The following is a 27,884-nucleotide window of genomic DNA, read 5'->3' on the forward strand; positions in this document are numbered from 1 at the left end:
TATATGTGTATATAAGCATATACATATATGTTACAGAGAACACACAGTTTCCCATAGACCACAATGTAAAGGTACTTTTCAGTGCCATTCGTTTACTAACACACCACTCCCGCCAACTTTAACCCTTCATATCTGCTTATTGCATTTATTTTAATAAAAATGCTAATGTTTTTTATTTAATAAAACCAACACTACACTTTCTTTTAATGACTGGTTAGTTATTGGGTGCCCATAAGAGGGCAAATTTGCCAGTTTGCAGGCCGCGCGATAATTTTGTGCTCCACTTGTAATCTAGCCGTTAATGTTTCATGTCCCTTTTAATACACTTTTTTTCAGCGCTAATAATCATAACTGCTTTTTTGTAACACAGCTCTCTGACTTAAAGGGACAGTAAACACCAGAATTTTTGTTGTTTAAAAAGGTAGATAATCCCTTTATTACCCATTCCCCAATTTTGCATAACCAACACAGTTATAATAATATACTTTTTACCTCTGTGATTACCGTGTATCTATGCCTCTGCAAACAGCCCCCTTATTTCAGTTCTTTTGACAGACTTGCATATTTAGCCAGTGAGTGCTGACTCCTAGGAGCTTCACGTGCCTGACCTCAATGTTATCTATATGAAACACATGAACTAATGCCCTCTAGTGGTGAAAAACTGTCAAAATGCTTTCAGATTAAAGGCAGTCTTCAAGGTCTAAGAAATTAGCACATGAACCTCCTAGATTTAGCTTTCAACTAAGAATACCAAAAGAACAAAGCAAAATTGGTAATAAAAGTAAATTGGAAAGTTGTTTAAAATTACATGCCCTATTTAAATCATGAAAGATTTTTTTTTTACTTTACTGTCCCTTTAAGCTACAGGCCTCCCCTCTTTTAAAAAACTTATCCACAAATTATCAGTAGGAAACAGTGCATACCTCATCTTTTTTTAGACAGACAACTTGGCAGCACTTCTATTGTGCAAGTATTAACAGTAAGAATCAATAAAGAGGCGCAGATCTGCAAACCTTAGACATTCCCGTAAAATGTGTGAGAATTGGGAGCTGTTCATTAGTTTGAAATAAGTATTACGAAAATATATAATATAATATTTTAAATATTGTGTACTTCTTTCAAAACATACATTTGTTGTTAAAGATAGGCTCAATAATTGTACTGTTTTACCATAAGAATGTTGTTAAGTTTACTTTAAATACAATTTTTTGTTGTTTTTAAAAATGATACTAAACTTTAAATATACATTAACAGACAAATCACAAAAAACTTTAGTAACTACCTCTGACACTTACTCTGTAAACCACCAAAATGTTAATCTTGAAAGAAAGCTAGCATCTGATTCTGGGCACGGATTCTGCGGGGAGAAATATTACAACTACAGATAAATATTAAGCATTTTCAAATAAAATGACCATGTACTTACTGTACAAGCAAATACACAAACTCTCTCACACACATCTACACACACACATATATGCATGCACACTCTTACACATACACACGCATACACTCACATATAAGCACATGCACACACTTACATACACACACACACACATGCACAAACACTCATTCACTCACACGAACACACACAGGGCCAGTGCTAGGATTTTTGGCCACACAGGTGAGAATACATTTTGCCCCCCCCCCCCCCCCCATGGTTAAATACCATCCCCATTGCTAGTTAAAGGGATATGAAACCCAATTTTTTTATTTCATGATTCAGACAGAGCATGCAATTTTGAGTAAATTTATGATTTACTCCTATTATCAATTTTGTTTACTTTCTTGCTATCTGTATTTGAAAAGTAGGAATGTAAGCTTAGCAGCAGGCCCGTTTTTGGTTCAACACCTGAGTAGCTTTTGCTAATTGGTGGCTAAATGCAAGTCAAACAGTAGTAATGCAGCAAAGCAAATCAAACAGTGGTAGCTCTGCATAACAAATAAAACAATGGTAACGCCACATAACAAATCAAACAGTGGTAGCTCTGCATAACAAATCAGACAGTGGTAGCTTAATAGATATTAATGTTACATTTATGAAACAGACTGGACTATTGGAAAAATAAAACTATTGCTACTGAGGTTATGCCCTGTTACCTGTCAGGCATTACTAATTTTTTAGTGGCAAGCACTGTGCACACTTTTTTGTGCCTGAGTGCATTCCCAAGGACATGATGACAGCAGGTACAAATAGTGCATGCTCTGCTTAATACATAAAAAGGATGAAACCTAAACAGACTTGACATCATGTTACCTTGACTCAAATTGCCTAAAATAGCAGTTAAGATTGTGAACTATATGACAGGGCTTGGCATATCCAAGAAATAATGTAGCCATTTTAGTAAACTAGGGAAGCTTTGTTGTTGAGTGTATGTTTGTCTTGACAATGGCTCAGGAAAAAAAATGATTTTTGCTATATTTCAATCCATGGGATCTGCACTGCATGCACCCTGCCCTGCCCAGTGACATATTTAGGCCCCAGCTGTGAGCTGTCATACTCAGGCCAAGGAAAGGGTAAATTAAGCTGCTGCTGCATGAACATAATTATATGGGTGACGGCGTCAGCACAACCCACGTCCCCACCACCAGTCACTTACACACAGTCACAGAGTGCCGCACCCGGCCGCAATCACACTGCCGCCATTGTCCCTGGCTGCCTGGCCCGCCCTGGGCCCCTGGCTGTGTCAGAGTGACTGTCATTACGACGTGCACCTACAGTGTATTTTAATTTCTGCCCTGCCCAGTGCCTTGCTGCCCTCAGAGGCCACCGCCAGTCACCACATCCTACCTCACTCTTCAGTACCGTGATGGTCGTCTGGTCTGGCCTTCACGGCCTGGGACTTGACATCATCACTCACATGCAGTGCAGAGTGCTCACTGAGTCACGTGGCGTGACAGGCATCCCGCATGATTTCCCTCTTAGTAGACTTAGGCAGCAGGCAGCGCAGCTGCGCAAGTGAGACTAAGCTCCACACCACATGCCCACATTCTTCGTTCCCATAGCGGCAGCCAATAAGCCATCATGTAGCAGGAAATAACAGCTGCAGCAAGCCAACTGAGCCAGGCAATAAAAAAACAAACATTTTAAGTCCTACTCTGACTGACTGACACGCTCCAGGCAGATCATCACAGATGATACACTTTGGCAGTCGGCAGCTGCCTCTCGGTGCCCCCCTGCTGGGGGCGGTCTAAGATGGCTGCTTATACTGTCTTACACAAGCGCCAGCACTGAACACACACACACTCCTCAAACACACACTCCTCACACATACACACACACTCCTCACACACATATATACATTACAAACACATATGCAAACAAAACATACATATGCACATGCACAAACACACACACATACTCCCTCACAGACACACTCCACATTTATACACACATATACACACTCCTCACACACACATATATACAAACGCACATAAACACAAACATATATATGCACACACACAGAAACACAAACACACACTCGTCAAACACACACTTACATATGTACACACACATATACACACACATATACACACTCCTCACACACACACAAACATACATATGCACATGCACACACACACATACTCAGTCACACACACACTCCCCATTTATACACACTCCCCACACACTCTCGTAATAAAAAAAACTCAACTTGTAATACGCCCTAAAAAAGTTTCAACTGCTTTAAGATGCTTTAAAATATTTAAACTTGTAATACCAGATTGTTTGTTATTCTTTGTGCGAGGTTGTGCAAATGATAACGCACCCTGCACTATTAATTATGCTCCACTTGCAATCTAGCCTTTCTACTGTATCTACTGTATCTATTTATCTAGTGTATCTATCTAACTAACTAATGTATCTATCTAACTACTGTATCTATCTATCTATCTATTGTATATATCTAGTGTATCTATCTAGTGTATATATTTATCTATCTTTCTAGTGTATCTATTTAGTGTATCTATCTATGTAGTGTATCTATCTATCTATCTATCTATCTATCTATCTATTGATCAATCTATCTCTCTGTCTACTGTATCTATCTATCTCTCTGTCTACTGTATCTATCTCTCTGTCTACTCTATCTATCTATCTATCTATCTATCTCCCTCTATATATATATATATATATATATATATATATATATATATATATATATATATATATATATATATTATCTATCTATCATCTATCTATCTATCTATCTATCTATCTATCTATCTATCTATCATCTATCTAGCTCTTTCTCTCTCTCTCTCTCTTTCTTTCTCTCTCACTCATCAATCTATCTCTCTATTTATCTCTCTATATCTATCTATCTATCTATCTATCTATCTACGGTATCTATCATTCTACTGTATCTATCTACTGAATCTATCTATCTATTTATCTGTCAGTCTGCCTGCATGCCTGTCTGTCTGTCTAGGCGTTAAGCAAAAGGACAATAATTAAATTAATTTATTTTCGCTATTTATGCCGCTTTTTAATAACATCTTAATAAAAGGATCTGACAGACCTGGTCGTGAAATAATATTTCGTTGTGGCCTACTTATTTAAAAAGATGTAACACCTTTGTTCTATATTCCTGGTTGTAAGTTTATAATTATGTCTTGCAATTTATGCTTCACTATAAAATATTTTATAATTTTTATAGTTTTCTAGTTTTAAGAGAATTTCATTATCAAATTGTTCACAGTCTTTGTAAATATATATATACATTTTCTGAGGCACCAGCCTAGAGTCTGTGATTGGTGGATGACAGTTGCATCATACAGCGGACCGGCAAATTAAGGTAAATTTTGAAATTTGCTTATTATTAGACATGTGCATTCAAATCCTTCGTTTGGGATCTGAATGCGTAAGATGGTGGCCGCTCGTGCCGTTCAGCTTTCCTCAGAGACGGATTTATTCTTGTGAAAGATCACCACACTAGGGGGGATATTTATCAAAGCCTCAACTATGCTGCATTCACCGGCACCAATATGCTCACCTAACATCAACTAACATTGCGGCCTCGGACCTGAATACGATCTCCATATTTATAAAAAAAAGCCGTCAAAAAGCTGCGCACCAAGTACGGGGCGATGAGTATCTGTTGTTAACTAGCAGTCATCGATCTCGCTGCTATTCAGCTTTTTACCAACTTTATTTATACCCTCTCACTAAACGCCGCACCTATACTAAAATATTTAACCCCTATCCTGCAGCTTCTGGACCCCGCTGCCACTAAATAAAGTTATTAACCCCTATTCCACAGCTCCTGGATCCCGCCGCCACTAAATAAAGTTATTAACCCCTAAAGCTCTAACCTCCCACATCACTACCATTAACTAAACCTATTAACCCCTAAACCACCAGCCCCCCACATCGCCATAAACTAAATTAAGCTATTAACCTCTAAACCTAACAACCCGCTAACTTTACATTAAAATTACAACATCCCTATCTTATAACAAATTAACTTACCTGTAGAGTTAAAAGAAACTATATTAAACTATTAATTAACCTACCCTAACTATTATACTACAATTACATTAAACTAGCAATTAAATTAACCATATTACATATTAAAAAACCCTAACCTGACTCAAATTATTTAAATCTACTAATTACAAAAAAAAATGAACGCTAAGTTACACAAAAAACCACACTAAATTATGAACAAAACCAATTACACCTAATCTAATAGCGCTATCAAAATAAAAAAGCCCCCCCAAAATAAAAAAACACTAGCCTACAATAAACTACCAATGGCTCTTAAAAGGGCCTTTTGCGGGGCATTGCCCCAAAGAAATCAGCTCTTTTACCTGTAAAAAGAAATACAAACAACCCCAACAGTAAAACCCAATGAAATCGGCTCTTTTACCAGTAAAAAGAAATACAAACACACCCCAACAGTAAATTGAAACAGTGATTGGAACAGCCAATAGGATTTTAGCAGCTCTAATCCTATTGGCTGATTGGAACCTTGTCAGCCAATAGGAATGCAAGGGACGCCATCTTGGATGACGTCACTTGCATTCAAGTTCCAGTTTACAGCGGCGACAGTATTGAAGAGGAGCTCCGCGCCGGATGCCTTCAGGATGGACCCGCTCCGCGCCGGATGGATGAAGATAGAAGAGGCCGCATGGATAAAGACTTCACCGGATGGATGAAGATGGAAGAGGCCTCATGGGTGAAGACTTCGCCGGATGGATGAAGATGGAAGAGGCCGCCCGGATGAAGAATTCTTGCCTGCTGGATGGATCCTTCAAGCGGAACTTCAAAAACTGTAAGTGGATCGTCGGGGGTTAGTGTTAGGTTTATTTAAGGGTTTTTTGCGTGGGTTTTATTTTTAGAGTAGGGTCTGGGCAGGTAAAAGAGCTAAATACCCTTTTAAGGGCAATGCCCATACAAATGCCCTTTTCAGGGCAATATGGAGCTTAGGTTTTTTAGATAAGCTTTTTATTTGGGGGTTGGTGAGTTTTACTGTTGGGGGGTGTTTTCATTTTTTTTTTTACAGGTAAAAGAGCTGATTTCTTTGGGGCAATGCCTCGCAAAAGGCCCTTTTAAGGGCCATTGGTAGTTTATTGTAGGCTAGGGTTTTTTTTTATTTTGGGGGAATTTTTTATTTTGATAGGGCTATTAGATTAGGTGTAATTTCGTTTTTATTTTTTATACTGGTTTTTTCTCTCCGTAATTTAGTGTTTTGTTTTTGTTGTAACTTATTTTATTTTTTGTAATTTAGTAATTTTTAATAGTAGATTTAAATAATTTGAGTAGGGTTAGGGTTTTTTAATATGTAATATAGTTAATTTAATTGCTAGTTTAATGTAATTGTAGTATAATAGTTAGGGTAGGTTAATTAATAGTTTAATATAACTTCTTTTAAGGTAAGTTTTAATTTATTATAAGATAGGGATGTTGTAATTTTAATGTAAAGTTAGCGGGTTGTTAGGTTTAGGGGTTAATAGCTTAATTTAGTTTATTGCGATTTAGGGGTTAATAGATTTAGTTAATGGTAGGTATGTGGGAGGCCAGAGGTTTAGGGTTTAATAACTTTATTTAGGTTGCGGCGGGGTCCGGAAGGGGTGGGATAGGGGTTAATACTTTTATTTAGTTGCAGCGGTGTCGGGGAGCGGCGGGATAGGGGTTAATAACATTATGTAGGTGGCGGCGATGTCGGGGCTGCAGATTAGGGGTGTTTAGACTCGGGGCTTATGTTAGGGTGTTAGGTGTAAATGTTGCTGGTTTTCTACCATAGAAATCAATGGGATATCTGGCAGCAGCGAACATAAGCTTTCGCTGCTTTCAGACTCCCACTGATTCCTATTGCATCCGCGGCCTCCAGGGTGGTGGATTGAAAATCAGGTACGCTGGGCTGGAATAGCCGCGAGCGTACCTGTTAACTATTTGATAACATTGAAAAAGTGTCAAATAGTGCCGAATGTGTATTCGGAACATCTGTAATGACGTAAGCATTGATCTGTGTCAGATTGAGACTGGCGGATCGTATGTTACATCACAGATTTCAACTTTTGCCAGTCTGTAGGCTTTGATAACTAGGTTGAATCAAGCTTGCCACAATTACGCTGCGCAATTCCAGCGAATTTGCGGTTGACGGCTTGATAAATATCCCCTTAGATCTGAATTTGCATGGATCTTAGTGTGATGATCTTTCAGAAGAATAAATCCAGCTCCAAAAAGAGCTGAATAGCACAAGCGACCGCCTACGTTTGCATTCAGATCCTCACAAAGGATTCAAATACACAAATCTAATGATTTTGAAATTCTTTTGTAATGTTTAATAGTTACTTTCATGTAAGCTAACTTTTAAAATGATGGGTTTTCCAATTCTGAGAACTGGAAGTGCACACTGCAGTCTTCAGAAATTTAACCCTGCTAATTTTACACAACTCTAGAAAGCCTATAGTGCATGCTTAAGTATGCTGCAGTTTTTGTGACACTGCTATGTTTTTTTATTTAAGATGCATTTTTTAATAGACTGTTTGATTGGACTCTTTTGAAACCAATTGCTCATGTATTTAAATTGCATTTTTAATATTTTAAATGTAAAAAATGTGTTTATACTTACACGTTCTTCGTTAACAGGAGAGAAAAATGGACGTGCTTCTTTGAAACAGGAGAGGAGGAATTCCACCACAATGAGAGCAAAATAAATGTAAAATGTTGTAAATCTGAATTTATCTCCAACCTTACCCTAAATAAAAATAGGAAAACAATCTGCTAAAATAACATATTAATAGCATTTCCTATATATACAAATGTAGCTCTCATTATGAGAATTGTTTATTTATTTTTTGGCTTCATTTTATTTATTTATTTATTTTATTAAATTAAAGGGATGGTGAGGTCAGAATTAAACTTTATGTCTATCAAATATGTGTTTTCCAGGTATCCTTTGTTAAAGAATAAAACTACCTAGTCGGAGGAGGGTGCATATGTCTTTTATATGTTAAGGGGACAGTATTTGCAACAATGTAGCTGTTATACATTGTTGCAGACATATGTACGCTCCTGAGTCTACCTAGGTTTACTCTTCAACAAAAAATATTTTTGTAATTGCATGATATATCTGAATCATGAAAACTTAAATTTGGAATAAACTGTAATTTTAATTATTATCAAGCAAGTTACTATTTGAGATGTATATCATTGATTGGAGGAAGGGCAGCTCGTGTATGGTAATAAGGGTAGGTGGACTTTCAACATCTTATATGTTTTCAAAAAAAGATTTTGTAGCTTTATTACCACATCCATCAGGTTACAAAGTGTTTATATGAGCCTTAAAGGGACAGACTTGTCAAAATTAAACTTTCATGATTCAGATATGGGCCCCTATTTATCAAAGGTCTTGCGGACCTGATCCAACAGTGTGGATCAGGTCCGCAAGACCTCGCTAAATGCGGAGAGCAATATGCTCTCCGCATTTAACATTGCACCAGCAGCTCACAATAGCTGCTGGTGCAACGCCGCCCCCTGCTGACTCACAGCCAATTGGCCACCAGCAGGGAGGTGTCAATCAACCCGATCGTACTCGATCGGGTTGAATTGCGGCGATGTCTGTCCGCCTGATCAGGTTATGGAGCAGGCTAGCCAGAAACACGAGGCCTCAAGCTCTATCCGGAGCTTGCTAGATATGCCCCATGGCATGCAGTTTTAAACAATTTTTCAATTTACTTTTATCATCAAATTTACTTTGTTCTCTTGAAATTTATTGTTGAAAGCTAAACCTAGGTAGGCCCATATGCCAATTTATAAGCCCTTGAAGGCCGCCTCTTATCTCAGTGCATTTTGACAGTTTTTCACTGCTCAAAGCGCTAGTTCATGTTGGCCAAATAGATAACATTGTACTCTCTCACGTGGAGCTATTTATGAGTCTGCACCGATTGGCTAAAATGCAATTCTGTTAAAATAACTGAGATAAGGGGGCAGTCTGCAGAGGCTTATATACAAGGTAATCCCACAAGTAAAAAGAACATTAAAACTGTTTTGGTTATGTAAAACAGGGAAGGGGTAATAAAGGGATTATCTATTTTTTTTAAACAAGTAAATATCTGGAGTAGACTTTAACAAAGTTAATTTGATGAAACACATTGGATAAGTAATGAATTAACGCAGCGGTTACTGTAGTAGTATTTAGCTTTAGCAAGCTATTACTTTACCTGTTATTTTTAATAAATGAATATGTCTGTTTATGATGACTTAAATATCTGATTATGCAATGGATTTATTCAAATTGTAATATCACCCTGTGAAGGTTTTAGTTCTATTCATTTACAGTTATATTTACAATTTTATTGAGCATTAATGCGTTAAATAATAATTATCTTTTTAATTATTAATATATAATTGTATTTTTAGATTTAATAAAAACAGTATTAATTCAATTTAAAATTGTTGATTTACTGTAATTGTTTATTTACTGTATTCGCTCTCCTTGTCTATATGCGTTTAGCTCTGGCCTTGCTGGAAGGTCTTAAATCCTTTCATGAGGGATTGAGATACCTAGAGGAAAGTGCTATCTATCCATCCATCCATCTAATCTATCAATCTGGATCAACAGATATATAGATAGATTAGAATGATATATAGATAGATTAGATAGATAGATTCAATAGATTCAATAGATTAGATAGATCATCTATCTATCTATTTATCTATCTATCCATCCATCCAATCTATCAATCTGGATCGATAGATAGATTAGAAAGATATATAGATAGATTGGATATATTCGACAGATTCAAATCTATTAAATAGATTAGAAAGATCATCTATTCATACATCTAATTTAGCAATCTGGATTGATAGATTAGAAAGACATATAGATTAGAAAGATAGATTAGATAGATAAATTAGATAGATAGTCTGAGGCTATACTGGATACACTTTACTAATTCTATATAGCAGCTAAATGCATTACACATATACCTCATAAAAAAGAGCCCCTGGACATACTAGGGGAAATTAGTATTTTATTCTCAGGAGAAGGAGATGCATTCTGTGTGGGGCAGGAAGATGTCTATTTCTGGTATTTAGCAAGTTGCAGAATGAATGTAATCACTTAATTAGCCACCTGCACCGCTCTACCTCCCAGTTTTATTTATGTGGTTGGTTTGGTATTTGGTGGCAATTGTCTTCCCTTTACAATTGTCACCATAGCCTTGTTGGTTTGTAGAGTTAAGTGTCCGTGTGTGAATATTTCTTTAGGACTGGGGCTCATTGGAGCAGCTACGAAATTGGTTGGAAAATACATTGGGGTGGGTCAAGTGATACAAACTCCATATGTCCATGATAAATGGCAGGGTTTGTAGTGACACTTGTGATAAAGGTAGATTAAGGGTTAATATGAGATATTTTTAGCGTTTTCACAATGTTATGTTCTTGTTACTGTAATAACAAGTTTCCTACGTATGCTGTCCCATAATCATTTCTTTATTTTTTTGGCCTTCAATATCAATGACTTTGGCGGAGAGAAATCAAGAGAAATAGTCCTTGAGGCAAGGCCTGCAGTTTGTTCAGTCGGTTTAAGTGAATTATTTCTCCTAAAAATATTCTGGCTTCCATAATAGTTTTTTGTGTATTTCTTTTTTTTTTTTTTCTTTCACAGTATCTATTATTTGTTTCTAAAACCAAGCTGTCATTACCTCCTGTGTGGAGACTATAATCTTGGAACGGAATGGGATTATTGCACACAGAATTAATAGGAACCAGAAAATGGTGAGCACGCCTGAGGACTGGACTCCTTTCAGTCTCTCGTATTGAATAAGTATCGTTGCCATCACCTGTGCAAGAAAAAGGAAAGAACAGTTTAAGAATTACAGTAAATGCACAGAAGTTCTTTACCCCCTAAATTTTGCTGTGGTAACCTTAAAGGGACATAATACTCATATGCTAAATCACTTGAAAGTGATGCAGTATAACAGTAAAAAGCAGATATGAAAATATCACCTGAACATCTCTATGTAAAAAAGGAAGATATTTTACCTCGAAATTTCTTCAACTAACTAAAGTAAGTGCTCTGTAAACAGTAATATTTCAGCTGCTGTCCAGCAGCAGGCTGAAAAAACAAAACAACAACAAAAAATAGCCTATCCGCAATAGCAGTGCTGAGGTAATGCTTACTTAGCCTTAGCTGTGAACTCGTGAGATTGCACTCACATCTCATGAGATTTCATAGAATTTACTAAAATGAATAGGAAAATAACACATGTACATGACAGATACACACTCCCTAGCAAGTCCTGGGACAAGCATCCTGACTGGCTGCATAAACTCTCTTTACAGTGAGGTGTGAAATTTGAGATAAAATATCTTCCTTTTTACAGCTATGTTGCATCACTTTTATGTGCTTCAACATTTGGGTAACATGTCCCTTTAAGGGATTATTGTTTTTACAAATGTTCTGTTATCAATATGATATAGCAGCATGTAAACACACTGACATTTTTATTGCCTACATAAAGTAAGTAAAAGTTGTTTAAATTTAAACTAATACCCAGTATCAGTTGTGCAATTCCTACTAATGCTAATTAACATATAGGTACCTTCTACTGATACTCTATGAGCGTATTGTTGTGCACTGAGATAATGTTTGATTATCATATCCCTTTAATGCAGAATTTTCTAACAAAAAAAAAGTGAGAAGTTTTTGGACATTGATACTAACCATTGTAATCCCAAGTATCAGAGGAGTGACAAAGTAAACAGGTGGTGGGCTCTCATTCTGCACTAGCGCATGGAAAGAGTAAAATAAATCTGCCCAACATACAATCCAAAGAAGTACACCAAAAAACTGAAAGAAAAAAAAAGGTAGATTATAATGATATTTAAGTAGGATAGATAGAAATGGCTACACATTTTAAAGAATACATACAATTAAAAGTAAATGCTGAAGATATAATCTAGAATATGTGTTTAACTTTAAAAAAAATCTCAGAAATGAAACACATTAAAGAGACATGAAACCCAAAAGTTTTCTTTCATTATTCAGATAGAGAATACAATTTTAAACAACATTCCGATTTACTTCTATTATCTAATTTGCTTCATTCTTTAGAGATGCTTTGTTGAAGAAATAGCAATGTATATGGGTGAATCAATCACACAAGGCTTCTATGTGCAGCCACCAATCAGCAGCTACTGAGCCTATTTAGATAAGCATTTTAAGAAAGGATATCCAGAGAATGAAGCAAATTAGATATTAGAAGTAAATTGGAAAGTTGTTTAAAATTGCACATTCTTTCTAAATCATGAAAGAAAAAAATTGAGTTTTTATGTCCCTTTAATATCCCTTTATGTCAACATTTAACTTTTATTTTGAAAATGTCAAATGATTCAAAATTGTATCACCATACAGTAATTGCATTACTTTTAAGTTGAATATTTGCTCTTATAATAAATATAAACTGTTAGTTTTTACTTTTACATATTTAAAATACCGGCCCCACAGTAGCAACTCGATGCCTTTCATTACTGAGATTCAACACTTTTATTTTTACAATACTTTGTATGTCCACCTTTATTTTTGATTACAGACTCAATCCTCTTTGGCATGGAGGACACCAGTGTTGCACACATTTCTGGAGAGATGTTCTGCCATTTTTCAGAGACAATTTTTTCAGCTGCTGTGCTGGGGGGTTGTGTTGCTCTACCTTTCTCTTTAAAATACCCCAAAGTTTTTCTATTGGATTTAATTCCTGGCCAAATCATCTTGTCAGCCAGTATGTAGGCATATCCATAGGCATTCATGGTGCCATCTATAAATGTCATCTCCCCAACACCTTTTGCACTCACACAGTCCCCATATCATCACACTCCCACCTCCGCGTTTCACTGTTGGGATTAGGGATGGACGAATGTTTCATGTTACCACCAATTTAAAGAATTTACTACAGCAATGGATCTAGGCCTATGTGTTTACCGTTCACTCCTGATCAGAACATGTGAACCAATAAGTAGGGATTGGCGAATGTTTCGCAACATTCAAAAAATGAAACAAATTTTAACACATTCGTTTGTTTTGAATTTAGAATGTTTGTACAACATTCTAACATTTGTTTATAATGCTTTCTTTAAATGTAATATTCAAATTATGCAATATTTGAAATAGAAACATTCAAATTGATATATTTGTATCTATTATGTATCAATTTATTAAATGATATACCACATGACCTATTGAACATCTGTATTTGTTAAATTTAATGTTACATTTGAAATTTTGAATGTGGACATTCGATCTAATTATAAACATTTGAATTCAAAAGTGACATTCAAAAACTGGAAATAGCATTTTATTATAGAATTTGAAAGAATATTCGTTCTTATCAACATTCGATTATGTAAATCGAATGTCTACAATAACATTTGCTCTAACATTCGAATTTGAATATAAACACATTCGCCCATCCCTAGTTGGGACTGCGCATTCACTGTAATAATCCTGGCCAGGTCCACATCAAACATGCTGGACCACATCTGAACCGAACAAAGTAATCTTGGTCTCATCTGAACAAAGAATGTGCTCCCAGTATTCACCCGGGCTTCTTTTCATGTTCTGTAGCAAAGTTTAGTCTTGTAGTTTTGTTCCAAAGAGCAGGTTTTTTATCTTAGACACCGTCCATAGAGGATGATGTTATGCAATGTCATTCACACTGAGCTGTCAAAGAAACTCTGATATCCATTGCTAACCCCTTAGCCGAGTCTGAAGTGATTCTAAACAACTTTCCAATTTACTTATATTATCCATTTTTTTGTTCTTCTGGTATCCTTTGTTGAAAGGAAAACCTAAGGAGGCTCAAGAGCTGCTGATTGGTGACTGCACATATATGCCTCATGTTATTGGCTCACCCAATGTGTTCAGCTAGCTCCCAGTAGTGCATAATGCCGGTGAGGTAGCTAATGCCTGTGAGGTAGCTCAGTTGGTAAATGCCCTGACTACAAAAAAGCCTGTTTAAAAGATCCAAGGTCACAGGTTCAAATCCTGGCAGAGCTGACTCAGCCCTTCATCCTTCCAAGGTCGATAAAATGAGTACCATTAAATTGGGTAATAATAACAACTATTTCTATTCAGCTGCCGATTTGGTTAATTCCGAGAGCGAGCGCTGAAAAAGCGCTTTGAGTCCCACTGGGAGAAAGGCGCTATATAAATACTAGTTATTATTACTGCTTCTTCAACAAAGGATATCAAGAGAATGAAGCAAAAATCTCCCGTACATGTTAAACTCTCACCTGGTATAACAAATAACATTTTTTTTTAATTTTTTTTTTAAAGAGAAACCAATTTTTATTAATAAGTAAAATAAAGTCTCTTTAATGGACAGGACATCTAAATGGATCATCTAAATTTAATTTAATATAACTAAAATAAAATATACATACATTTTACTTAATCCATTTGAATTATCAGATATGTACCCAACCTTAACTAATACAGTCTAAGTATTTGGTAAAAATATGAATTTGTTTTTGTAGATGATACTTAAAAAGGACCAGTAAATACAGTATATTTAAACAAATGCATGCTAAATAGACAATGCAATAGCACTTAGTCTGAACTTCAAATGAGTGGTAGATTTTTTTTGTAACAAATGTATGTCTATTTCCACTCCCCCTTGTATCATGTGACAGCCATCAGCCAATCACAAATGCATATACGTATATTCTGTGAATTCTTGCACATGCCCAGTAGGAGCTGGTGACTCAAAAAGTGTAAATATAAAAAAAGACTGCACATTTTGCTAATGAAAGTAAATTGGAAAATTGTTTAAAATTGCATATTCTATCTGAATAATGAAAGTTTCATTTTGATTTGAGTGTCCCTTTAATGATGACAGAAAGTGAAAAATTTTGAATTTTATCTTTGACCAAGAGCTCATTGTGTAAAAATGCTTATCCTTGTGACCAACAAGAGTAGCCAATAAGTCCATCATGCTTTGAGATAGTGTAAAAACGACAGCTCTTGGATTAGGCAAAAAGTAACGATAAGATGGCACTGATAGCGTTCATCATGAGTGCTGGCATTATTGTATTATTAACGTGCTCTGAATTTTGCAGTAAAACCATTCAATTAAAGTGATCGACCCCTTAATTTGGTAAAAATAAAAATGAAACAGTTTTGTGTGCATTATAGATTATACTTTATTACAACTTGTAATAAGATTAATTATGGCTCATAAAAAATACAAATAAAGTCTTACCGTTTTAATCTTGCTTAGTATAGACAGCACAATATATCCTCTTTTGTTGTATTTTAAATAAAGTACATAAAAGGGTAATGCAACCCAGAGGTAGATGCATGGGAACCAGGCAAGCACCGTATTTTGGAAGCATGGCGTTAAATCTGGATTATTCGTGTATAAAGTAATATTGGAATCCTGTAAATAATAAAAAAAAACATAAAAGAGAGACTTTAGATCAAATTAATTTTTAAAGAAATGTATAAAGAAATGTGTGTTTTACACAGTAAATTCCTTATCAATTCTTCTGCTTTAGCTTAAAGGGACATAATACTCATATGCTAAATCACTTGAAAGTGATGCAGCATAAGCGAAAGAAAAGGGAAGATATTTTACTTCATAATTTCTTCAGCTCACCAGAGTAAGTGCTCTATTAACAGATATACTTCAGCTGCATACAATAGCCAATCAGTATCAGCAGTGCTGAGGTCATGCTTTGTCTTGTGAGATTTCATAATAAACTTTCTTAAACTTGAATAGGAAATAAAATGACTTTGCCTGCACATGCCAGATGCACACTCCCTAGCAAGTCCTGGGACTAGCCTCCTGGCTACTTAAAGTCTCTGCACAGTGGGGTGTGAATACTTTTCAACAAGTGCTTCAACATTTGGGTATCAATTCCCTTTAATACATTACTCATAAAAGGCATATAAAAGTCAAAATCAAACTTTGTGGTTGAGATAGCTAATTGGTGGCTGCACATACAGTATATGCCTATTGTCAATGGCGCACCAGATGTGTTCAGCTGCGTCCCACACAGAGCATTTTCTTTTTACACTTCTATGCCCCTTTAAGACAGGAGGGTTGTGTAGTGTGACTGTAGTGTGATGTAGTGTGACCAAATAGTTATGATCAAAAATTTATTCTTCAACACAACAGAGATTATTGTTTTATTTTAATTAGATAATACATTTTTCAGTTTGGTAAATTAAAAAAAATGTATACTTTTTACTTTTTAAAAATAATTACTGATACATATTATGGTTATTATCTATATTGCAAGAGTTCATATATTTAGTTAAAAACAATGGCATAGTATTTCGTAATACTATGGGCCAGATTACAAGTGGAGCGCTAACAGTTATGATAACAGAACATTGGAATGTGAAATATTTACAGTAATTACACGGTATAACACTTTATTGTATATGAATATTGCATAAATATGCTCTTACATGTTTTAATCTACTTAACTGCAAAGGGCTCCAATACACTTACGTGTCTGTATTTATATGTGTCTATATACGTGTCTGTATTTATATGTGTCTATATACGTGTCTGTATTTATATGTGTCTATATACGTGTCTGTATTTATATGTGTATATATGTAATTACAGACATATATACACATATAAACACATAAATACTCAGAAATGTTAATAACACATATATATTGACTCAATTATCTTCAAATATATTACTAGATAAATAAATGTAAACTTTGATATATTTTTTCCATATAGTACATAATAAATTATTTTTGGATTATAAATACGCTCTTTAAATTGTAATGAAAAGTAAAAACGTAAATATGCATGTTCAGTATATGCCGATGTATGTAGTCGGTTTTAAATTTTCTGAGCTTTTAAAACTTATATTTTTTACAAGGAAAGACACTTCATATATCATCTTTTTATGAAACCTAAACATTTGCTTTTGAGATTCAGACATAAAATTAAAAAAAAAAAATGTATTTCTATTATCAAATTTGCTTTGTTCCCATGACATTATGGCGCATATTTATCGTGTTTCTTGCGAGCCTGCAGGCTCGCCAGAGACAGCAGTTATGAAGCAGCGGTCACAAAGACCGCTGCTCCATAACCTGTCCGCCTGCTCTGAGCAGGCGTACAGACATCGTCGGAAATCAACCCGATCGAGTATGATCGGGTTGATTGACACCCCCTGCTGGCGGCCTATTGGCCGCGAGTCTGCAGGGGGCGGCGTTGCACCAGCAGCTCTTGTGAGCTGCTGGTGCAATGTTGAATACGGCGAGCGTATTGCTCGCCGTATTCAGCGAGGTCTGTCGGATCAGGTCCGCCAGACTTTCATAAATAGGGGCCATAAAATTAAAAAAAAAAAATGTGTTTCTATTATCAAATTTGCTTTGTTCCCATGACATTCTGTGTTGAAGAGATACCTAGGTAGTCATCTGTAGCACTACATGGCAGGAAATAGTGCTGCCGCCTAGTGCTCCAGCTTTTTCAACAAAAGATATCACAAGAATATAGAAAATTTGTTAATAGAAATAAATTATAAAGTTGTTTAAAATGATCTGCTCTGTCTGAATCATGAAAGAAAGATTTTGCATATCATATTCCATAAAGATAAGGAACAGCCCATTTTCTTTGAATTGCACCAGATTAGACCATTGTAAAATTTGTCGTTCATTTAAATAATCTGGCCCCATATCCCTTCGTTTAACATATTAACAGTCTGAATATTATAAGAACCTTGCTTGCTGCAATTGTTTTTCAATGGTCAATCTTCACCCACTACTTTCTTTATTTGGAGAAGCCAATCTGGGCTGGGGATAACTGGGTTTACCACTGTCATTATCTTAACAAAATCTTTATTGTTTGGCTTCAGGTTATTAAGAAACACCCTGAAACGTCAAAGCCAATTTCAATCGTCCCAAGATTACCTTGATGGAACCCAGGAAACAAAAGGTTGTGCACTGAACCATAGGTGTAGAATTGTTATATAGCAATTAAAAGACAAAGTACCAGTTAAACATGTCAAACTATTTTTTCATGACCAGGAGAATATTGCACTTCAAAGACCAAAATTTAATTTAAGCCTTTGACAGGCTTCTTGATCTAAAGTCTGTAGGGCGGATCTGTGTGCTCAGCAGGGCAAGCCCTAATATTTTTTGGACCCCCAGCCCATCCCCCTTATTCCTTACCCCCTGTATGCCCCTGCATAATTTAATCAAATTATGCAATATTCAAATTAGAAAAATTTGACTCAATATTTTGTAATAGTATTTCTTTAAATGTAATATTCGAACTATGCAATATTCAATTATATATTTGTATCTATTATATCAATTTGCTAAATTACCTACTACATTAACTATTTAACTTGTGAATAGTATTTACTAAATAGAACTTTACATTCAAAATTTCGAAAGTGTATATTCGATCTATTTATGAACATTTGAAAACGAAAAGTAAACAACAGTAACACTGGAAAACCGTTAATAACATTCAGTTACCGAATTTGAATGGATTTTCATTCTTAGCAACATTGAATTGTCCAAAACGAATGTCCACAGGACATTCTGTTTGCGCTTCCCTTTGCTTGGTGTTAGAGGCATTTCATTAAAGCTGCAGTCAGTTCATGTTTACACTTCTCCTGTGCCATTTACATCAGCGCAGTCATTAGACTGTGTTAACAGCGGGTTCTGTGATCTTACTTACATATTGTAAACAAGGTTACCACAGCACTGACATGACAGCTGGGGGCCATTTAAAACATGTGGCCCGGGGCTAAGGCCCTTCTAGCAACACCCAAAGGGTGAGTCTGGTGCTCAGAATTGCACAGATCTTCAGATTGTCTGGACACATATGTCATGACTTTCTGAGACAGGGAAGTGAGGGGGGACTTGTTAGTGATAGGCCAATGGTGTTTTTGGGCACACCAGGAGGGGCGGGACATAGATGTGCCTTGGGCGAGGTTGGTTTGGCCTTGGGTCAGACAATGGAAACTGGGATATTTGCCCTGAAGGGGGAAGGTGTAGACAGCAGACTTCCCAATATATTACAATCCCTCAATATCCAGGACAGTTGGGAAGTACGTATATAAATCATTGAACCCCAGTGCCAAGTACAGATGGCTATAAGTGGTTAAATTTAAATAGCATCTAGCAGGAAATATGTGCTTGTGCACAACTGATTATCTATCCTTATCTATCACTTGTCAGCACTTCAACGGCTGTGTTGGTTTATTTGGATAAGCCTTGAGACCCTCACGGGTGATTAGTTTGCGCTCTATACGTACCCAATAGATAGATAGATAGATAGAGACAAGCCGTTAGAAACACAATAATACAAAGTGGCATGTGGATTTGGGTCATTTGGCAGCTAACAAACAGAGAAGATGGCGGCCACCAGCGGCATTCAGCTCTTCTTGTTAAAGTGCAACACACTAAGGTATGTGCAAATCCAGAGCTTAGCCTGTTGCACTTTCATAAGAAGAAATCCGCTAGTGGTCGCCTTCTTCCTTATTCGTTAGCGACCAAATGACCCGATTGCACCGGCCCAATAAAAAGTATGTTTATTCAGTATGGTTTAAATTATCCTCTTTTTAAAATGATACAAAAATGTGACAACGAGATGATGGTGTAAATGGAAATGGTTGTATTTTTTTGTATTTTAGCCTTTATTATATTATGGAAAGTTTCAGTTGGTTTACGTTATTTTGTACACTCAAAATCATGTATGTTTTCATTACTGTATTTAATATATACAGCATATCATTTAAATGCAAAAACTAAAGAGCAATTTAGTCTATAAAGGAAATTTTAAATAAAAAGAAATGAACATATTAAAATATGAAAGTCAGAAATAAACTTTCATGGCTCAGATTTTAAGAAACTTTTTAGTTTACTTAATTCGTCAAATGTGCTTTGTTCTCTTGGTATGCTTTGTTGAAAAGCATACCTATGTAGGCTCAGCAGCAGTGATGCACTACTAGGAGCTAGCTGTGTATATATGCCTGTTATTACTGGCTCAACATATGTGTTCAGCTAGCTCCCAGTAGTGGATTGCTGCTCTGAGGCTGATTTTAACTATGTGTGTACCCTTTATAGCTACAGTGGTATGCAAAAGTTTAGGCACCCCTGACAATTTCCATGATTTTCATTTATAAATAATTGGGTATTTGGATCAGCAATTTTATTTTGATCTATCAAATAACTGAAGGACACAGTAATATTTCAGTAGTGAAATGAGGTTTATTGGATTAACAGAAAATGTGCAATATGCATCCAAACGAAATTAGACAGGTGCATAAATGTGGGCACCCCAACAGAAATATTGCATCAATATTTAGTAGAGCCTCCTTTAGCAGAAATAACAGCCTCTAGATTCTTTCTATAGCCTGTAATGAGTGTCTGGATTCTGGATGAAGGTATTTTGGACCATTCCTCCTTGCAAAACATCTCCAGTTCAGTTAGGTTTGATGGTTGCCGAGCATGGACAGACTGCTTCAAATCACCCCACAGATTTTCTATTATATTTAGGTCTGGGGACTGGGATGGCCATTCCAGAACATTGTACTTGTTCCCCTACATAAATGCCAGAGTAGATATTGAGCAGTGTTTTGGGTCTTGTTGAAATATCCAGCTCCGGTGTAACTTTAACTTTGTGAATGATTCCTCAATATTATTCTCAAGTATCTGCTGATATTGAGTGGAATCCATGCGACCCTCAACTTAAACAAGATTCCTAGTACCGGCACTGGCCACACAGCCCCACAGCATGATGGAACATCCACCAAATTTTACTGTGGCTAGCAAGTGTTTGTCTTGGAATGCTGTGTTCTTTTGCCACCATGCATAACGTCACTTGTTATGACCAAATAACTCAATCTTTGTTTCAGCAGTTCACAGTACCGTCTTCCAAAATAAAGCTGGCTTGTCCAAATGTGCATTTGCATACCTCAAGCTACTTTGTTTGTGGCGTGTGTGCAGAAAAAGCTTCTTCTGCATCACTCTCCCATATGCTGAATTGTTGAACAATGCACAGTGACACCATTTGCAGTAAGATGATGTTGTAGGTCTTTGGAGGTGGTCTGTGGGCTGTTTTTGACTGTTCTCACCATCGTTTGCATTTGCCTCTCCGATATTTTACTTCTGGTCTTAACAAGAAATGTGCCTGTGGTCTTCCATTTCCTCACAGTGGACATTAACAGCTTAAATCTCTGCGATAGCTTTTTGTAGCCTTCCCCTAAACCATAATGTTGAACAATCTTTGTTTTCAGGTCATTTGAGAGTTGTTTTGAGGCCCCCACTTTTCGGAGGAGAGTCAAAGAGAACAACAACTTGCAATTGGCCACCTTAAATACCTTTTCTTATGATTGAATGCACCTGTGTATGAAGTTCAAGGCTTAATGGGCTCATCAAACCGATTGTGTGTTCCAATTAATCAGTGCTAGGTAGTAGTTACAGGTATTCAAATCAATAAAATAAAATGCCCAAATTTATGTACCTGTCTAAATTTAGTTTTGATGCATATTGTACATTTTCTGTTAATCCAATAAACCTCATTTCACTACTGAAATATTACTGTGTACTTCAGGTATTTGATAGATCAAAATGAAATTGCTGATCCAAACACCAAATTATTTATAAATGAAAATCATGGAAATTGTCAGGGGTGCCTAAACTTTTGCTTACGACTGTATATGCAAACAATAGTGCAATAATAAAATGATCTACCACTTTAGAAAATTTTCTTTTTACACCTTTATCTGCCTTTAAATTCACAATGTCTTACTTGAATAAGCACTAGATGGTGCTATAACAATTTAAATAGATAAACTTGATAACTAAAATTAAATAGTTAAGCACTTGCACATGATTACGATTTCACAATAGTAGAAAGCGTGCAATGAAATACAAAGTGAATTTCTTTGCAGTGTTAGAAAAATGCAGATACATATCCTGTTTGGTCTAAAATATCACTTCTTTATGTAGCAACATCAAGTATTTCATTGTTCTTTTTTTTTTGTACAAAAACAAAACAGATATTCCTGCAACTTTTACATTTAAAAATATACAATAATCTACTCACAAAACATTTCAGAAAGAGAAGCCAAAATTATAGCCAGCTTTTTTAAGTTTCATTTCACATTGTGTAAATGGGATGTTAAAAGGACAGAGAATAAAAGAAGAAAATAATAATTATAGAAGGAGTAAAACTGAGGCAGGGGAGCTCCTAACTTGGGTTAATAATATTGTAAAATGCAGGAAGGGTGGGAACACTGTTTTCTTATTGTAGGAAATTAAAGTGAAGGTCAATTTAGATGAATCGGTGCCCGGTTTTTAATAAACCTATTAAAAACAAGGGTAATTTAATTAATCAAAATTGACATTTCACTCGTTTTCTTCAAAAACTTACCTTTTATTTCTGACAGCCGCTACAGCGATTCCCCCGGCTGTCGGAAGCCTCTTCATATGTCAGAAATGACGGATCAGTCATCCTCCAATCATGGCTTCTCCCCCAGGGGAATCATGACCTGAGGCAACGCTGTGAATCGAGGAAGCCGGATTTGTCATTTTGGACCCGTGAAGAGGGCTTGCGACAGGCAGAGGAAGCGCTGCAGCGCCTGTCAGGATTAAAAGGTAAGCTTTTGAAGAAAACAAGTGAAATGTCAATTTTGATGAATTAAAGTGCCTTTGTTTTTAATAGGATTATTAAAAACCGGGCACAATTCATCTAAATTAACCTCCACTTTAAGTACAAATTGGAAGTTGCATGAAACCGCAATTACATGGAGAAGATGCATTTTTGAATGAACAATAAAGCTTTACTTTTTCAATTGAGAACAAAATGACCCTTGTTAACCTATCACAATTGTATAGATAGATGTGGTATGAATGTACATTGTTGTTCACACATATGAAGAGGAAAAAAAAGAGAGAGCCTTTCCCTCACCTATTCTTCTCCTTAAAGATGGTTTAGCATTAATTCTGCTTAGCTAATTATATTATACTTTAAACAAACAGTCCCAAATATTACATATAATCTAATACTGGCAACATAAAAAAAATCCACTAACGCTTAACATGATAAAAGTAAGCAAATTCACCGGATTATTAACCCCGCCCACTCACAGTCTCTATAGCTCCTTCCACTTTATTAAACACTGTAAACATATTATGCTCAAAAACAATACATTTTGTATTATTCAATTTAATTTAGATATTTTATTCTGTGTTTCTAATGTAAAGTGCAGTGGACAGAGATTCCACAGTAATCAACAGAACTAATACACAAAAGCAAAACAACAGCGCAAATCTAAAATGGCTGATTTGTGCTCTTCTTACATCAAATCCCTGTGGCTTTACAGCCAATCAGAGACATTGACAACATGACCAACATGCAACATGGCCCCTATCAGTAAGTGATTCATTTTATAGTGGGTTAACTGGATTGAGTCCATGTGTGTGTGTGTGTGTGTGTGTGTTACAATTGGGTAAAGTGACATTTGTTTTGCTTTTTTCTAGTAAAATAACTTTTTAATGTCATTTTCTGATAGGTATATATTGGTTTTGCTATCTGTAGTGATTGCACAACTGTCAATATATTGTGTTTTTACAATTCAGTATCTTTGTTATTGGTTGTGGATTTGTTGTCATCACAAAGGGCCATTACGATTGTTGGTATGGGCTGCGTAATCTTGCTTCTCTGCAGATCATTGGCCCATGTGTGTTATTTATGGGGTATCAGCATTTATGAAGTGTCTTTAGCTATTGAACTCAAAGTGTCAATTTTGTGGTTGATATTAAAGGGACAGTCAACTCAAAATTATTTATTGTTTTGCACAGAAAACAGGGTTATATTAATATACTTTTAACCTCTCTTATTACCATATCTAAGCATCTTCTGACTGTCCCCTGATCACAACTTTTTATTTATTGACTTACATTTAACCCCTTAATGACCACAGCACTTTTCCATTTTCTGTCCGTTTGGGACCAAGGCTATTTTTACATTTTTGCGGTGTTTGTGTTTAGCTGTAATTTTCTTCTTACTCATTTACTGTACCCACACATATTATATACCGTTTTTCTCGCCATTAAATGGACTTTCTAAAGATACCATTATTTTCATCATATCTTATAATTTACTATAAAAAAATGATAAAATATGAGGAAAAATGGAAAAAACCCCACTTTTTCTAACTTTGACCCCCAAAATCTGTTACATATCTAAAACCACCAAAAAACACCCATGCTAAATAGTTTCTACATTTTGTCCTGAGTTTAGAAATACCCAATGTTTACATGTTCTTTGCTTTTTTTGCAAGTTATAGGGCCATAAATACAAGTAGCACTTTGCTATTTCCAAACCATTTTTTTCCAAAATTAGCGAGTTACATTAGAACACTGATATCTTTCAGGAATACCTGAATATCCCTTGACATGTATATTTTTTTTTTTAGTAGACATCCCAAAGTATTGATCTAGGCCAATTTTGGTATATTTCATGCCACCATTTCACCGCCAAATGCGATCAAATACAAAAAATCATTCACTTTTTCACAAATTTTTTCACAAACTTTCGATTTCTCACTGAAATTATTTACAAACAACTTGTGCAATTATGGCATAAATGGTTGTAAATTCTTCTCTGGGATCCCCTTTGTTCAGAAATAGCAGACATATATGGCTTTGGCGTTGCTTTTTGGTAATTAGAAGGCCGCTAAATGCCACTGCGCACCACAAGTGTATCATGCCCAGCAGTTAAGGGGTTAATTAGGGAGCTTTTAGGGAGCTTGTAGGGTTAATTTTAGCTTTAGTGTAGTGTAGTAGACAACCCCAAGTATTGATCTAGGCACATTTTGGTATATTTCATGCCACCATTTCACCGCCAAATGCGATCAAATTAAAAAAAAACGTAAAATTTTTCACAATTTTAGGTTTCTCACTGAAATCATTTACAAACAGCTTGTGCAATTATGGCACAAATGGTTGTAAATGCTTGTCTGGGATCCCCTTTGTTCAGAAATAGCAGACATATATGACTTTGGCGTTGCTTTCTGGTAATTAGAAGGCCACTAAATCCTGTTGCGCCTCACACGTGTATTATGGCTAGCAGTGAAAGGGTTAATTAGGGAGTTTGTAGTGAGCTTGCAGGGTTAATTTTAGCTTTAGTGTAGAGATCAGCCTCCCATCTGACACATCCCACCCCCTGATCCCTCCCAAACAGCTCCCTTCCCTCCCCCACCCCACAATTGTCCCCGCCATCTTAAGTACTGGCAGAAAGTCTGCCAGTACTAAAATAAAAGGGTTTTAAAAAAAAATGAATTTTTTTTAGCATATTTACATATGCTACTGTGTAGGATCCCCCCCTTAGCCCCCAACCTCCCTGATCCCCCCCCAAAACCGCTCTCTAACCCTCCCCTCTGCCTTATTGGGGGCCATCTTGGGTACTGGCAGCTGTCTGCCAGTACCCAGTTTACAATAAAAAGTGCTTTTTTTTTGTTTGGTTTTTTTTTTCTGTAGTGTAGCTTCCCCCCCCCCCACACACACACACAGACAAACCCCCACCACCTTGCTGATCGTTTTTTTTTTTATTTTGACATTTTTTTATATTTTTTATTTCCACATTTTCTGTAGTGTAGCGGTTCCCACCCGCTCCCTCCCCGTGCACGCGCCCGCCCCCACCCTCCCGTGCACGCGCGCGCGCCCGTGCGCGCCCCCAGCCACCCCCGCCCACGATCCCGCCCCCCTTCACATAAACAGGGCCATCGATGGCCGCCACCCGCCTCCCAGTCCGGCTCCCACCCACCAACGCAGGGAGCCACCGATCTCCGGTGCAGAGAGGGCCACAGAGTGGCTCTCTCTGCACCGGATGACTTAAAAAGGTTATTGCAGGATGCCTCCATATCGAGGCATCACTGCAATAACCGGAAAGCATCTGGAAGCGAGCAGGATCGCTTCCAGCTGCTTTCCACACTGAGGACGTGCAGGGTACGTTCTCAGGCATTAACTGCCTTTTTTCTGAGGACGTACCCTGCACGTCCTCAGTCGTTAAGGGGTTAAGCCAATTAGTGCTGTGTTGTGCACAACCCATGGGTGTGAGCACAATGTTATCTGTACGGCTCACATGAACTGGCAGGCCCCTGTTGTGGAAAGCTAATAAAAAAAGCATGTGGTCAAGGGGCTCTCTTTAGTGACTTAGAAACAGACAGAAATTTAGAGATTTGAGTGTTATAAACTATATTAATATAACAATGTTTGTTATGCAAAGTTGGGAAATGGGTAATAAAGGCATTATCTATCTTTTTAAACAATAACAATTTTTGTGTTGACTGTCCCTTTAAGTCATTAACTTGTAGTTGGGTGTAGTGTGATTAATGGTGCCGACAGTGCCCGTGCATCATATGGGTGAATTTCCCAGTGTCCTCTTGGATATGATACAGTCTTTTTCAAATAAAGAAATGTTATTAAATACATTGTAATCTCTCAGAGGATGAAAAAGGTGTATCGGGAGTCATAAAGCAGACGATAAACACGACTAGAAAGATTGGAGTTCACCCCATTGTTAGAAACACTGTCACCATTAGAGTACCTGCCTAGCCTCACTTCAACAAAGGATACCAAAAGAACAAAGTATACCTGATAACATAAGTAAATTAGTTTAAAGTGCGTGTGCTGTCGAATCCATAAATGTTTGACTTGTGTTTGTTTTCACTTCTACGTATGTATTTATACCTTCCACAATGAGATCTTTGTAACCTTTATAATTTATGTAGACGTATACACTTACACTATCTTCATTTAGAGGATTAGTTTGACATGTGCTACAGTCATTCAAGGCAATGGAAACAACATTAAACCTAGTGAATGAAGATATTGTTTTGCTAATATTAGACACTAGCTGGTGGATTTGAGACCCATTTTTTTTTTTCTTTCATGATTCAGATAGAAAATGCAGTTTTAAACAACTTTCTAATTTACTTCAAATTATCAATATTTCTTCATTCCCCTGGTAAGCAGGGATGTATGCTTAGGAGCGAGCCCATTTCTGGAGCACTATATTGCAGCAGTTTTGCAAAGATTCTATCGATTTGCATGAGCATTAGATAGTTGCACAATTTCCTGCCATTTAGTTAACCCCTTCACTACCGGCACTGTCAGAGAAAAACTTGCCCAAAATACCCGAGAGTTTTTTTCATTTTTGCTATAACTCCATTTAAACAGAAATAGAGCCCTGTTTTTTTTTTATTATTTACCTGTCAAAATTATATATATATTTTTAAGTAGACAAACAAAGGTATTGATCTAGGCCCATTTTGGTATATTTCATGCCACCATTTCAAGTAAATAAAAAAAATTACAAACTTTGGGTTTCTCAAATAATTTACATACTGCTTGTGCAATCATGGCACAAATGATTGTAAAAGC

General features: G+C 36.4%; 1 protein-coding gene across 1 annotated transcript in view; it reads right to left on the minus strand.

The window, feature by feature from the left end:
* The window catches only part of ABCC3 (ATP binding cassette subfamily C member 3), a 267,779-nt gene that overhangs the window by 142,545 nt on the left and 97,350 nt on the right, over positions 1-27,884 (minus strand). The window contains exons 2-6 of the mRNA XM_053708487.1: positions 15,709-15,885; positions 12,177-12,302; positions 11,155-11,292; positions 8,079-8,204; positions 1,296-1,357 (exon numbers count right to left, since the gene is read on the minus strand). Of these exons, the coding sequence (XP_053564462.1) occupies positions 1,296-1,357; positions 8,079-8,204; positions 11,155-11,292; positions 12,177-12,302; positions 15,709-15,885 (629 nt within the window). The remainder of the gene's footprint in view (positions 1-1,295; positions 1,358-8,078; positions 8,205-11,154; positions 11,293-12,176; positions 12,303-15,708; positions 15,886-27,884) is intronic.

Source organism: Bombina bombina, chromosome 1 (assembly GCF_027579735.1).
Source record: "Bombina bombina isolate aBomBom1 chromosome 1, aBomBom1.pri, whole genome shotgun sequence".
Taxonomy (NCBI): domain Eukaryota; kingdom Metazoa; phylum Chordata; class Amphibia; order Anura; family Bombinatoridae; genus Bombina; species Bombina bombina.